The 13,365-nt window shown below is 40.5% G+C and overlaps 2 protein-coding genes across 6 annotated transcripts; both read left to right on the forward strand.

The window, feature by feature from the left end:
* The first annotated feature begins 52 nt into the window (after window positions 1-52).
* srsf2a (serine and arginine rich splicing factor 2a) lies at window positions 53-2,800 on the forward strand. Of its 3 annotated transcripts, none has more exons than XR_013503723.1 (4): window positions 53-638; window positions 1,185-1,512; window positions 1,865-2,172; window positions 2,481-2,800. XR_013503723.1 is itself a non-coding variant. In XM_078279028.1 (3 exons), the coding sequence occupies exons 1-2, from the start codon at window positions 277-279 to the stop codon at window positions 1,486-1,488; spliced, it is 666 nt and encodes a 221-aa protein (XP_078135154.1). In that variant the 5' UTR covers window positions 55-276; the 3' UTR covers window positions 1,489-1,512; window positions 2,481-2,800. The 3 variants fall into 3 exon arrangements, 1 of the variants encoding a protein (XP_078135154.1); XR_013503724.1 differs by having other exon boundaries at window positions 1,865-2,083; XM_078279028.1 differs by lacking the exon at window positions 1,865-2,172 and having other exon boundaries at window positions 55-638.
* A 2,628-nt stretch (window positions 2,801-5,428) lies between these two features.
* On the forward strand, window positions 5,429-11,321 carry mxra7 (matrix-remodelling associated 7). 3 transcript variants are annotated; one of them, XM_078279023.1, is made up of 5 exons: window positions 5,429-5,903; window positions 7,565-7,811; window positions 7,943-8,051; window positions 8,816-8,873; window positions 10,844-10,933. In XM_078279023.1, exons 1-4 carry the CDS (start codon window positions 5,628-5,630, stop codon window positions 8,847-8,849), a joined length of 666 nt encoding a protein of 221 aa, XP_078135149.1. In that variant the 5' UTR covers window positions 5,429-5,627; the 3' UTR covers window positions 8,850-8,873; window positions 10,844-10,933. The 3 variants fall into 3 exon arrangements, with proteins under 3 accessions (XP_078135149.1, XP_078135151.1, XP_078135148.1); XM_078279025.1 differs by lacking the exon at window positions 8,816-8,873 and having other exon boundaries at window positions 5,432-5,903; window positions 7,565-7,678; window positions 7,778-7,811; window positions 10,844-11,321; XM_078279022.1 differs by lacking the exon at window positions 8,816-8,873 and having other exon boundaries at window positions 5,432-5,903; window positions 10,844-11,321.
* The last annotated feature ends 2,044 nt before the right edge of the window (window positions 11,322-13,365 follow it).

Consider the following 13,365-nt stretch of genomic DNA (forward strand, 5'->3'; position numbering starts at 1 on the left):
CGGTTTATGTGGCGAAAAATAAACAGTCGAGTAGCCAATCGGAGGAGGCCAACACAGGCGCAAAGAAAGGGGAAAAGGAAGCTTAGAGGCCGCCATTTCACGTGAAAGCAGCGCGGTAGGGATGACTACTAGTGCAAAACCATTAAAAACACCAGCTAGAATTTGAACCAAATTCGCCAATTGGAGATTTATAAACTAACAGCAACCGTTTACTTAACAATAGGGCCTAACGAGTTTCGACTTAACAGTCCGGCTGTCTTGCTAGGAGACGAAAAAATGAGCTACGGAAGGGCGCCGCCAGACGTTGAGGGTATGACCTCCCTGAAAGTGGACAACCTGACTTACCGAACTTCGCCGGAGACTCTGCGCCGAGTTTTTGAGAAGTACGGCCGTGTGGGAGATGTGTATATCCCCCGAGACAGGTACACCAAGGAGAGCCGCGGGTTCGCCTTTGTGCGGTTCCTCGACAAGCGCGACGCCGAGGACGCAATGGATGCTATGGACGGAGCGCTGCTTGACGGGCGGGAGCTTCGGGTGCAGATGGCCCGCTACGGACGACCTCCGGACTCCATGTACAGCAGGAGAGGGGCTCCGCCACGCAGATACGGAGGCGGGTACGGCGGACGCAGAAGCAGAAGGTAAATGCTGGTGTGATTAGGTTTAGCTGTGGAACTCGTTTACGTTTGTTTTGCAATAGAGTGAACCAGCACATGTTGGAGAAACTAACTTAACTTAATTTGAAATAGTCCTGCTTGTTTTCCTATACATTATTTTGTAACTTAAACCTTTAATACGTTGTAGCAACACTTTCAGTTCAACTGTGCATGCGAGTTATCATAATGTAGTTATTATTCTGAATTGCACTTTATTTTGCATATACTAATGTGCTAATATAATACAGTAGGTTAGGTCTGCAACTAACGATTATTTTCATTATCTAGTAACGTTAATCTACAGATTTTTTTTGGTTTAATCATTTGATCTATAGAATGATCAAGTATCTAGAGTTATTGTCTTTGCTTTACATTGCAGCTACCTCTGTCTGAGCAGTTTAAAGTCAAGTAGCCATTAAGATACTGTTCATTAAGATACTTTTATTAAGTACTTTTTTAGATTACTTCTGTCAGTTTCTCTCTTGTTTTGGCTTGCTCTTGCTGTTAAAGTGCTTCTTTCTGTTACAACAGCCGTTCAGGAAGCCCCCGTCGCCGCAGACGTAGCCGCAGCCGCTCCAGGAGCAGAAGCCGTTCCCGATCCAGGAGCCACCACCACTACAGCCGCTCCAGGTCTCACTCTGACTCCAGATCCAGGTCCAAGTCTAAATCCAAGTCCAGGACCCCCAGACGGAGCAAGACAAAGTCTCCCTCCAGGTCTCGGTCCTCCAAGTCAAGGAGTCGAACCCCGCCTTCCAACAGAGGGTCCAAATCCAGGTCCCGCTCCAAATCCAAGAGTAGGCCTAAATCTCCAGAGGACAACGAGGCAATGACTTAATCCAGACATGGACACAACATGACGGTATTCATGGGAAAGGGTGGATTATATTATTTGCTTCAAATGTATGAGATGGCTATCTGTCATCACTTGGGTTATTATTCTGCAGGCTTGGTGCTATGTAACAGTCATTTGCACACAAGCAACAAAGTCTGCAGAATCCTGAATATTTTATTTAAAATAAGATTGGGACTGATGTAGTTAACAGTCCTAGTTCTGTGTGTCCTTTACTTTGCGTGTACGTTCAGCAAATCCAAAGCACACACAGACATGAGATTTGGGTTAATGTGACCTACAGTATACTTGAAAATGGGGAATGTATGGGAGGGTTCTTCACTCAAAACGTTCACCTAAATGTGGAATTCTTTCCTCCAAGCTGCTGAGTCCTGTTTGCAAAGAGAGGAGGAGGAGGAGGAGATGGGGGTGTGGCAGTGTGAGAGCAGTTAGTGTGTGACCCGCCCATGTGACCTGCCTGTTGCTGAGAGCGATGGCAGTTGCTAAGAAGCAGGTCACCAAGGCAACGGTGGTTGCTATGGAGCAGGTCGTCATGGCAGTGGTTCGGGCTGTCAGTTGGTGTATGAGGTGGTGTGGTGAGGTACGTTCGCGGGAATCACAGGCAGATGCACTGAGCACTGTTCCCACCTGTGCCTGTGGGTTCCTCCGCCTCTCACAAAGGGAACCGAGGTTTGTTTTTCAAATTCGCCCGAGTGTAAGAGTCTTGTTAGAGCTAGTTTGGGGTGAGGGAGGGGCAAGAGTGGTGTGTTAACAGCGAATGTGAAGATTACTAGAAATGTTAGGTATAATATATGAAGATGGATTCCCAGAAAATGCTGGGCTGTTAATTCCCAAAAAAAAAAAAAAATGCAGTTTGATAAATGTTAGTTTCAGGGGAAAGAAGATCAGAGAGTACTGTATTTAAATATCCAGGTCAGTTGCAGGAGTTGAGTCATTTTGGTTTGCTCTTCTTAACTCTGTTCTGTCTTTCCTTCCAGATCTCAGATGATTGAGCCTTGAGGACATCAGGAAGAGTCTCACATTGAGCAAGTGGACTCCACTATTACCACTGAATGCAGACTGAAAAGGTTATTGGAGTTTGGTCTAAAATGTTTTAAATTTGACTTAAGTTAACATAAACAAATTCTGTGACTTTGATGTGATCATTGTTTGTAAAGTTGAGCTTTTTGAAAAGTGTTAGATTTTTTTTTCTCAATTAAATTGGGTTTTTTTTATATTTTGATTACACGTGTATTTTATTATTTTTTTTTAAATTACCATAGATTTATTTTAATAAAATCCCTTGTTTAACACTTTCTAGATGGATATGAGTTTTATTTGCAGGGTGTCATGTTGGATGTTCAAAGCCTTGACAGCTATGTTATACCACTCTTTTTCTTTTGAAAAATGGCCCACTGTTTAGTGACATAAAAGCAAAACATTAATATCGCTATGCCACTTCATTTGTAATTTGCTAATCCGGCAGCATACGTTTTCTTTTCTGTCAAATCTCTATTTTCTGTCTGGTTAAAGTTGCTTTCCTATGACTCTAACCCTCTTTCTTGTGTATCTTTTGTGCACTAGGCGCAGTTGTGTAGCAGTTGAGTAATGCTGGTTAGCTGTTAAGATGCGGTGCAGTGCGGTGGTGACATGGTGTGGCGTGTTGCGGTGCTGAGTGCCCGGCCCTGTTCCGGGGCTCGACCCTCCGCTGCCGTTTGCTGGTTTGTAAGCTCACAGGTGTGGCAGATCATCCATCCTCTCCTGTCTTGTGACCTCTCCTTCCCTCCATGTGCTGTACAGATTATTTCCTCCTTTCTTTTTCTCTGTATTCTCCCTCCTCTTCTTTGTCCCCCCTCTGTGGTTTATCCACTTTTGAAAACTGGTTTAGCTTGCTTTTTTGAAATTGGGTCCAGTGTGACTCCTAGTGAAGGGTTTAAAGGGCAGTCCAGGCTGCTTAATGAATGCTTTTTGTGTATTTCATTCCTCTGTGAACCTCTCAAATGTCTTGTAATTGCTTTAGGAGAATGCTAATAAACATCTTTGTTGTTCAAGTCAAGCTTCAAATCTTTTTTGAACAATTACAGTGGCAGTGAAATTCTTGTTCTCAGACTCCCTCCAACAATGCTTTTTAAAGGATGTCTAAAAGATGAAACGTGCAGTAAAACTGACGTGACTTATTTTTCTAAATGTGCCATTGTCACGCTGCATTATAGCATGTATCGTCATAGAACGGTCTCTTGTGGCTGATGTTTGGTAAACGTTGTATAGCCTTATTAAGTCTGAAATGTTTTTTTATATTAATACTTTGGATTTAAAAAATTCTGTTTGTGGAAAAGTTATGGTGCAATCAAAATATTCCAAGCAGAGACATGGAATAGATCGAGCCTCAAGGTGATTTGGCCTGTCAATATTGAACATTGATTGCTTGGATGTTAAAGCCTGTCCACGATGATGGATGTTAGTGACATGAGGACGGATAAGTTAGGCGTATCTACATATCTGATGGACTGTGGAAAAAAATGTGGAAATGAAAATACATTTAGTCGGGACTCAATATCACCTCCCGACGTAAACTCGGTGAAGTAATACAGCTTTTTCGTCAATGGGATCGTCGACAAAAGGACGTGTTTGAGAAAAAAACGTTATATAAATCTGCCTAAAGTTTTATTTATTAACTGTTTATTCATGCAGATAACAAACTGCATTAAAATGTGCCTGATACAGAATGAATGAATGAGGAAATGAGTGAGAAGAAACCTCGAGTTTCTTTCAGTTCACTGAGAGAAACTCGAGGTTTCTTGAAGAGAAACCTGCTCCCGACCAGGTTAGGTTCACAGACTCAGTTACCATAGTAACTGACTCTGAGGTTAAGTTACCTCTCTTTCTGAAACAGAAAACCCAGAGTTTCCCTCATCTCAGGGTTAACAAACTCAGAGTTTTCACTAAACCTGCTTTCTGAAACGGACCCCTGGTGCTTTTGCCTGGTTGGTAATCCAGCCAGTAATAAGTAGGCTATACAGGTGTTTGTTGTAGTGTGATATCAACTAGACTGTGTCACATTGGCCAACGAGCTGTATTTAAAAGAAGACTGATGTTTTTGTTCTACGTAAGAGTTAAGTCTGACGTTATATGTGTAACAGTGCTACATAAGTCATTTCCTCAGTTTGTTGAATGAGCAATCAGATGGCAAGATCCATTTAATAGTAGTCCTGGAGCTTTCAATCACCACATATCTTCATCAGCAGATTAAAGTGTCAAACGTAATCATCAGTGGAGCTCGTTAGAGCTGAGAGGCAGACATGAAGACACTGTCAGGCTAAAAATAAAAAATAAAGGACTTTGCCGTGTTTACATGTTTTTCAGGTTAAAAATAAATGTGATTGAATCAGTATTTTCACTGTATACACTTAATATTCGTATTGGCTGCATAGCAATAAAAACAATAGAATCATAAGTAGGCCTACTACAACAGTCAAGAATCATAGAAAAGTACAATACATATTAAAATAGATTGCTTTTAAAAAGAAGAGAGCTGTAGCCTACAGTATCTGAAACAAATGGTGTGCAAAATATTGACCAAGGAATGTGCAATATGATATTGATGTCAACCATATCACTGACTGTAGACTAATTGGACATTAAATCTACAGCTTTCTGGCTCTCAGATGTGTATTGTCCAAATGAAACCCTGGTGCAGACTGATTGGAAGGTGCGTCCTCGGTGAGAACACCTCACTCCTGCACCGACTGTGTAAACCCTGCTTGACTTTAATAGCCTGCACCCAGTACACGGGTCCTGTCACAAACCATTTCAATCTCCCGTTCTGTGCGGTACACTCACCTCTGAAGGGATTAACGGCAAAAGTAGAGAGCCGAGCACGTTGCAACGTGCCGTGCCAGCCCACCTGACTCGCCCGGCGGTAGGGGGGGGGCGGGACCGGAGGATGTGACGTCCTGATCGCAGAGGAGATTGTAGGCTACCATATCCCGTAATGCTGCTCGTTAACGTCGATGTTTGGTGAGGATTATTACAAGCTGCGGGGATGGCCGACTGTGAGTGAATGCAGCCGCCTCATGTGAACAGAAAGCGGGGTAGAGGCAGTCACAATACAGGCCTAAACACATCATCCACCGAGCTCCACAAATATGGATCTAACTTTTGTATTATCAGCTGTTATCTTCACGCTTCTCGCGATTGTGGTCGCAACGTCGATATTTAACGGCTCGTCGCCTACAGTCGACTTTGCAAGTTATTTCGGAAACAGAGGAGATGGCGCAGCCGGGGGATTAGATCAAACGAAGCAGAATGGCTATTTACCGGACAAGAAGAAGAAGAAGAAGAAGAAGGAGGAGGAGGACGACTGGTGTGAGATCAGCGGGAGCACGCATGATCACTGGGATGTAGTGAAATCTGTGCTTTCAGTAAGTAGTCTGTCATCGGCCTGTCATGAGAAAGCGCTGCTTGTTTGTTTTGTTTTGCATTGTATTATGTTATTCTCTCTTAATCTGTTTTCCTCCCAGTCAGATGCAGCTTACAAGTCCAGTGAGAGGTGGAAGAAGCACTCAAATCCTCTACTTAAGTAAAAGCAATAGCAATAATGAAAATTCAAACTAAAGAAAAGCTGCATTAACCTATAAGTTGAATTAGCTGCAGTGTTATGTAATCAAGTATTACAATCAAAAGAAAAAGGCAAGACGGGAAACGATGAAAGATATTTAATGGAAAACCTGAATGTGCACACGAAGATACATTTCATGGAGTAAAAAAGTACACTAACAAATACTCAAGAGAAGTAGCCTGCCTTGTACTTAAGCAGATCCTTAAGTCAAAGTAGCACTAGCACATTACAATACTTAATTACAAGTAAAAGTACTGCAGTGAGAAGTGAAAATTAATAATTTTGCTGTAGGCTATTGCTTTATTACATTATTGGAACATGTTAAGCAGAATTGTAACACTGTACCAGGTCCAGATGAAGCTAAGCTTGTTTTATAGACTGCAGTAGTTTATGCACTCTACTTTATAATCATATGTTTTGAATGTCTGAAGCTTCCGTGGTTAGTTGATAAATTGATAAGTCCATCGACAGGAAATTAATCAGCTAGAATTTTGATAATAGTTAAAGTAATTTTTGTATTTTAAGTATTTTGTTTGACATTTTTCTTACTGTTCTTTAACCATCTGGTTTTGGAGTGTTGATCAGAAGAAAGAAGACATTTTGAAGACGTCACGTTGGACTTTGGGAAACTAGGATTTGCTATAATTTTGTAATCCAAAGATTATTCAATTAATCAAGGGAATAATAAGATTTTGCAATAATGATAATAATTAGCTAGTTAGCTGCAGCCCTGTTCATGTCAAATCAATATTGTAAAGTAGGCTACAAATTACAACATTTCCCTGTAAAATGTGGTAGAGTAGAAGTGCGAAGTAGCATAAAATGGAAAAACCCAGTACACAGCACAATATTCATGTCGCTTAAATGTGGTTGATTTCCACCTCTGCAGACATTTCTAGCAGACGACATCCCGCCCACCTGTGTGTTGCCGTGCACAAAAATAACGGGCACTAGGGGCAGAGAGGGCAACAAGTAGGAGGACTTCAACAACATGAACTAGCTGTAACTGTCTTTTGTTGTGTCTTTTAGCCTAAATTGGTATTAATAAATAGAAAGAAGCAACATGACTTTACTCCAAACACCTCTCAGGTAGCTGTCAGGACCCTTCCTGGCCTGTTTTTTTTAGCCTCTAAAATGCCTGTTGAGGATATCTGGATGTAGAGAGGTCAAAGCAGGACAGGGAGAGAGATGTCAAATCAGCACCCAAGGGAGCAAAATATGAAACCATAACCTGACACCTGTGCCAAGTGTAGGCCAAGTCAGCATCCAGGAGAGGTGAGGAACACAGGTAACACAAGGAGTGATTTGTTTGGCGCTAAATATTTGTACAGCAGTTTCTAATCTGGGCCGGCCTACAAGGACGTACACATATTTCAGACGTTAAAGAATATATTAATTGCTTAAGTTGTACGGGGGTAAATTATGATTTGATGCCCCTCATCTGATCCCTTAAATCTCTGACAGGAGGAGACACATCCCCACCCTCACACTGAAGAACTGGCAACACCAGTTGAGCACTCCTCCTCCACATCCAGCCTGTGCGTCCCCAGGCCTGGATGTAGGCATATGAGCTTAGAGGTAGACTCGTCATCCAAGGCCTCGTCGGGGCCGAGCCGTAGGTCATTCATTGGGCTCTCTGATAAGGAGCTCCTAAAGTGTGCTTTCTCATACCCCCAGACTGAAGGAGCCACAGAGAGCCCAGGGATCAACGGTGAGCACTTTCACCCACTTTGAAAAGACTGTTAGTTAAACATTGAAATATATACCACTTTTGTTTGTTTTGATTTTTCAAAATAAAGGTTTAATGTGGATTTCTTATCAATGTTTATTCTGTTTCATCAGATAAAGAGGAATCAAATGCAAACGATTCCTTGAAGTACATCCCTGGAAAGGCGCGAACCCACCACTTGCAAATGATGATGTCAGTAGAGGAGCTGGAGGAGGAGCAGAGGTCAGTGAAATACAAATATGGGTACCGTTTTCTGACAAGACACCCTTCATAAAGTGTTTGTAAGCTGTTAATAAGAACAATTAATTTGGGGAAAACCCCTCCAATTGACCCTACTAATAGCTGAGAGGCCTTCCTGATGAATTAGAAAACTAAAGACAACTTGGCAACCCAAAAGTTATTCTTATTAATAGCTTATAACAGATCTAAAAAGCATTAGTGAACAATGTATTAACCATTAATAAAGTCATTTAAAGGGTGCTTTATGAAAAAGTACCCAAATATAATAGTAATAAAATCACATATAAATTAGTAAATTCACAGAGTTGGACACCTTTACTCCAAAACAGAACAAAAATGTCGAGGCAAAAGATTATTTGCCAAAGTTTTACTGAAAACCGAAACGATAATGTTTTCGTTCAACATTTACATAAAGTTCCCTTGTTTCCTCGTAGCAGTGCTTCCCTCAGTCCAGTGTTGACTCAATTTCTCCAGCCCTCTAATCTCCCCTACACTGTCTTCACGTGTTTGTGTGTTGCTTGTGGTCCACTCCACATTTAGGTTATGTGTCAGCCCTCCTTTTTAGGCTAGACTGAGTAAGGCGAGATTGAGTCTCTGCCAGGCATTAGCTGAAGGATGAATGGCATGAGACTTAAAGATTTAACGAAACCACACGACACGTTCGGTGGCTGCTGGGGGACAAAATAGAAAACAGAGGAGCACTCACAGACATAATGTATCTGCATTCCCTGCTCTTATCATTGCAGGATACACTCCAGCACAGACTTTAACTGTCTGTAAGCCTGAAAAAGGAGCAAATATGTGGTAAAGTATGAGTTATTCTCACCCGTTTATCGCAGAGGAGTCACTTTCTGGCCATTGTGTGAAAAACTATAATGCTGTTTTTCAGGCTAATTTGCATTCTCAGTTTTCAGTGATTTATTTTTTTTGGCCTCATCATCTCTTTTTCCTCAAGTGGCCATGAAGCGACTGACACATCCCACTTACCCACCTCCCACTGCCCCATTATTCCACATTATTCAGCGTGTGATTCTCAGGTGTCACAGCAGGTGTTGATTGTGCGTCCAGTCGTCACCTCTGACAGAAGAGTGTTAGTTAATCCGCTCAGGACTCTCCTCTGTTCTGCCACAAGGAGACACTGGGACTGGTGCTGACACGGCAGTCGCTTCCAAAACTATTCAGTCACACTGGAATAGAGAGGGTGAGGGTAAAATTGGGCATTTGTGCTTTAATATGAGAAATACATCTTGTAATATGTGATTTCAGGAGGACAGACAACTGGAGGAATATCCATGTCAGAGTATTGCAATTATTACAATAGCAGCACTGACATAGGACCCATTTGCCTTGTATTCAATGTACGGTATTTAATGTGGCTTGGTATGGACCAATAATAAAAAATAAAAAATATTGGAAAGGACCTTTTACTCGCATGAGGGTCATGTAGCTTATCTTTTTTTTTCAAAGATTTTTTTTGGGGCATTTCAGCCTTTAATGGAAAGAACAGATCGATATGAAAGGGTAGAGAGAGGGGGATGACATGCAGGAAATCGTCTCAGGGCAGAGTCGAACCCTGGACTTTCTGCGTCGAGGTATACACCTTCCTTTATGTGCGCCTCCTCTACCAACTGAGCTAACCCGGCCACATGTAGCATCTTTATCAGCATTACTTGCTGTATGATGTGTTATTGTTTTTCTGCACAGGTGTGAATGATTCACTTTTACTTATCAAGTAAGGTTAGATAAGCCCTTATTGATCCCCAAAAGGGATATTCAGTTGTTGCATTAGCACAAAAACAGAAATAAATACAGATAAATAGAAAAAGTAAAAAAGTGTGTGTGTGTGTGTGTGTGTGTGTGTGTGTGTGTGTGTGTGTGTGTGTGTGTGTGTTCGTGCTGGGTAACAAAAAATTGACTAGAGAAGTCAATTTTTCAATATTTCCATTTGTCCACTGGGGGTCGTGCTGTCCTAATAGTAGCAGGCTGCGTGCTGAATACACTATTTTAGATCCCACATGCTTACATACACACTGTCAAGCGTAGGCTACTGTTTGTGCAGGAGTCGCCGGCGTAAAATGTCTTTGTCAAAAAGGAGGAAAATGGACATAGAGTGTTGGCTCTTCCAAGAAAAAAAATGACCAGTTCCTATTTCTTCAGAGTTAAATGTGACCAGTGTTCTTGATGTGTTATTTAGTGAGTTTGGGAGGTGCTGGAAGATTAGAAGTATTTTGTAACTGTTGGACAGAGCCAGGCTAGCTATTTCCAGTCTTTATGCTAAGCAAAGCTAAGCTAAATGGCTGCTGGTAGTAGCTTAATGTACCGTACAGACAGGAGGGTGGTATCATTCTTTTCATCTAACTCTGCCAGAAAGCGATGAAGCATGTTTCCTAAAATGTCAAACTATTCCTTTAAATTCTCTATTGTATTATATGTATTTATTTGGTTTATCCTTGTATATTGAATATGTACCTACTTAGTTTATCTTTTGACATTTTTAAACATACCTGTCTTGTTTACAATTGGAAAAGCTCAGTACTTATTTGTAATTACAGGAGCTCATTTACCCTAATGGATGCTGGGAGGAGCTCTGATTTGTGTTTTTTTCCAGCTTTTTTTACATATATTTACGGTACCGGTGCTGTTTGTTATTACGGATTTTACCTGATGAGCATTGTTGATAAGTTTATACAAAAGATAACAGTCTGCAGGATTTTTTGATTTTTTTTACCACTCAATATGATATGATTACCACTTTGATATATTTGTCTTCCCAGAGTGCAACGTGAGCAGCTGGCAGCCATCTTCCAACTGCTGAAAGACAACCAGGAGACGTTTGGGGAGGTGTCCGAGGGAGAAATGGAGGAGCAGCTCAGACTCTACTCCATCTGAGACGCCTCTTCGTGTTTTTAGGATCTTCCCTTTAAAGGCGCTCCTTTAACCCGTGAACGCTAAAGGACTACTCCAGTACACCAAATATTTAAATACATTTGTTCACAGTATTCGACTCAGCTACCACTCTCATTTGTTTTGTGTGTGTGTGTGTGTGTGTGTGTGTGTGTGTCTGTCTCTGGGGGGGGGGGGTGGTACACAAATACTGTACCACACTCGGTATTAAATTGAGCAGCAAAGCCTCCAGTTCTCAGTCTCAGGGATGGCAGTCCAAACCTCCAGTTGTTTTTCTTTGCTGCTTGTGATCTCAGTTTGCATTGTACTTTTTCTTTTATCATGGGGCCAATCATTAAGCAGCATCAGGTAAGTTGCATTTAGTCTAGAAAGACTTTAGGGGAAAGAAGGGAACTTATCTATTATTAGATATTATACATTTTTTTCATTAATACATTTCTAATCCTGTGAAATTGTCATAAAAGAAATGTGTATCAGCACATTTCCAGGTATGGTTTTTCCATTTAAGTCCTTTTAAAGTATATCTTGCTAATTCTTGTATGTTGCATCTATTGCTCTTTGTCAAATTTCCACATCAGCTGGACTACTTTCTCGAATCCGCCCCCTGTTGTGTTTACACATACAGCAAAAAAAGCAGATTCCACAAAAACAAAGCTAAAAACTGATCAGATGAGACGCTCTACACTTGGTGCTGTGGTTGAGACTCCCATGCCCGTACTCTCCAAAACCTCCTTCACGAAGCTTCCTCAGTGGGATTTTGATGATGTTTATAACCACGATGCACCACCCAGGCAGACAGTAAGCATGTTATGACGAGATGGGACAGGAATATCATGAATGTGTTAACTTTGTGTGAGTGGGTTATTTGCACAGCCATGTGTTCGGGTGTCATTGGTGTGAACTGCATGGAATTTAAAGAACCAAATAGGAGAAAGACAATATTTTGATCATTGAAACAAAGGTCATGGGATCGCCCTAAACAAGTCACGCCACTGTATAATATCACACTTTATATAAACTACATTCCATTGTAAACCATGAATATTAAAGCTCAGACCAGAGTCTGTAATAAAGTATTTAATTTAATCATATCACTTTTCTAATGTAATGGGTTATTTTATATAAATAATTTGTAATTAGGTTTTCATCATTTCTGTTTAAAAAAAAATATCTTAAGAAAGAAAAAACTTTGAAGAGCAAGCTTGACTAATTCCCATATTTATAGCAAAACTGTACACTGTACGTCATCATAAATAATCTTGGTCTGTGCTCTCTTCTTGTAAAATGCTGTACAGTTTTAAGTCTTTCAGTACACAAATTAAACAGTTTAATAAACGAATATCACACTCGTCGCAGGTTGTCATTGCTTCGTTTTAAGGGTCAAGAAAAAAAGGTTGATCTTGGGCAATGTGTGTGGAAGAATTTTGTAATCTACATTCAAACATGTCTGGTTTCTGCTGCCCCCCATGCACCATCGCAGATATCAAACACTAAAGCAGAAGTCTTTCTGTTGTAGGATGTTTTATCCTGTTTAAGCATGTTTTCATTTTGATGGAATTCCGTTGATATTTATCTGTTTCAAGTTCATAAAACAGCACATCTGTGACTACTAAAATAGCCTTGTGTAACACTGGATAATCTAGTGAAGTCACTGTAAACAACATTTCTAAAGCCACTTCATCTTTAGCTAACCACAGTCAACAATTACAGTATGCAACTAGTTTCAAGATGTATGATGAAATGAGTTACATTTTACTCATGGCATGAGTTCAAAGAATTAATCTTACATTTGGAGCTTCACAGATAAAACACAAAAAACACATGGCCACTTGGCAATAAGCAATAATTAAGAACCAATTCTGCAGAAAAAGGTCACAAATAATATAATCATAAGTTTATTTGATATAGCACCTTTTACAGACAAATTCACAAATCGCTTCACATGATAAACATTTGTAAAAATACAGTAAGATCCAACAGAAAATAAGCAAGGAAAAAATAATTGAAAGATTAAAACCTAAAACACAAAGTTACAAACGAGTCAAAAAAGCAGCAAACCTTTAACTTTTTTATATAGTTGAATCATTTGCTATCTGCTTTATATTTAACAGGGAACCCGGAACCCAACTTAAAGGTTGTGTATCAGCGTTATATGTAGCACTGATAGCAGCATGGCAAAGTTGGTTTGATGGTTCCAGACTGAAATACATCAACAACTCTTAGAATAACCTAAAATCTTGAACAGACATTCCCGCTTCCCAGAAGATGAAACCTGGTGACTTTGATGATCTCCTGACTTTTCCTCTAACAATATCAGCAGTTTACAACATTTGTGGTTTTGAGTGAAATGCCTCAACTCAAATTCAATTCAATCAATCAATTCAACTAAATT

Source organism: Sander vitreus, chromosome 21, assembly GCF_031162955.1.
Source record: "Sander vitreus isolate 19-12246 chromosome 21, sanVit1, whole genome shotgun sequence".
NCBI classification, from domain to species: domain Eukaryota; kingdom Metazoa; phylum Chordata; class Actinopteri; order Perciformes; family Percidae; genus Sander; species Sander vitreus.

What these genes read in the sequence shown, in the direction of transcription:
- srsf2a (XM_078279028.1), top strand. Translation starts at nt 277, where the DNA reads ATGAGCTACGGAAGGGCGCCGCCAGACGTTGAGGGTATGACCTCCCTG. An exon ending in GGCGGACGCAGAAGCAGAAG is followed by an intron (nt 639 to 1,184) that starts GTAAATGCTGGT and finishes CTGTTACAACAG; the next exon opens with CCGTTCAGGAAGCCCCCGTC.
- mxra7 (XM_078279022.1), top strand. Translation starts at nt 5,628, where the DNA reads ATGGATCTAACTTTTGTATTATCAGCTGTTATCTTCACGCTTCTCGCG. An exon ending in TAGTGAAATCTGTGCTTTCA is followed by an intron (nt 5,904 to 7,564) that starts GTAAGTAGTCTG and finishes AATCTCTGACAG; the next exon opens with GAGGAGACACATCCCCACCC. An exon ending in AGAGAGCCCAGGGATCAACG is followed by an intron (nt 7,812 to 7,942) that starts GTGAGCACTTTC and finishes CTGTTTCATCAG; the next exon opens with ATAAAGAGGAATCAAATGCA.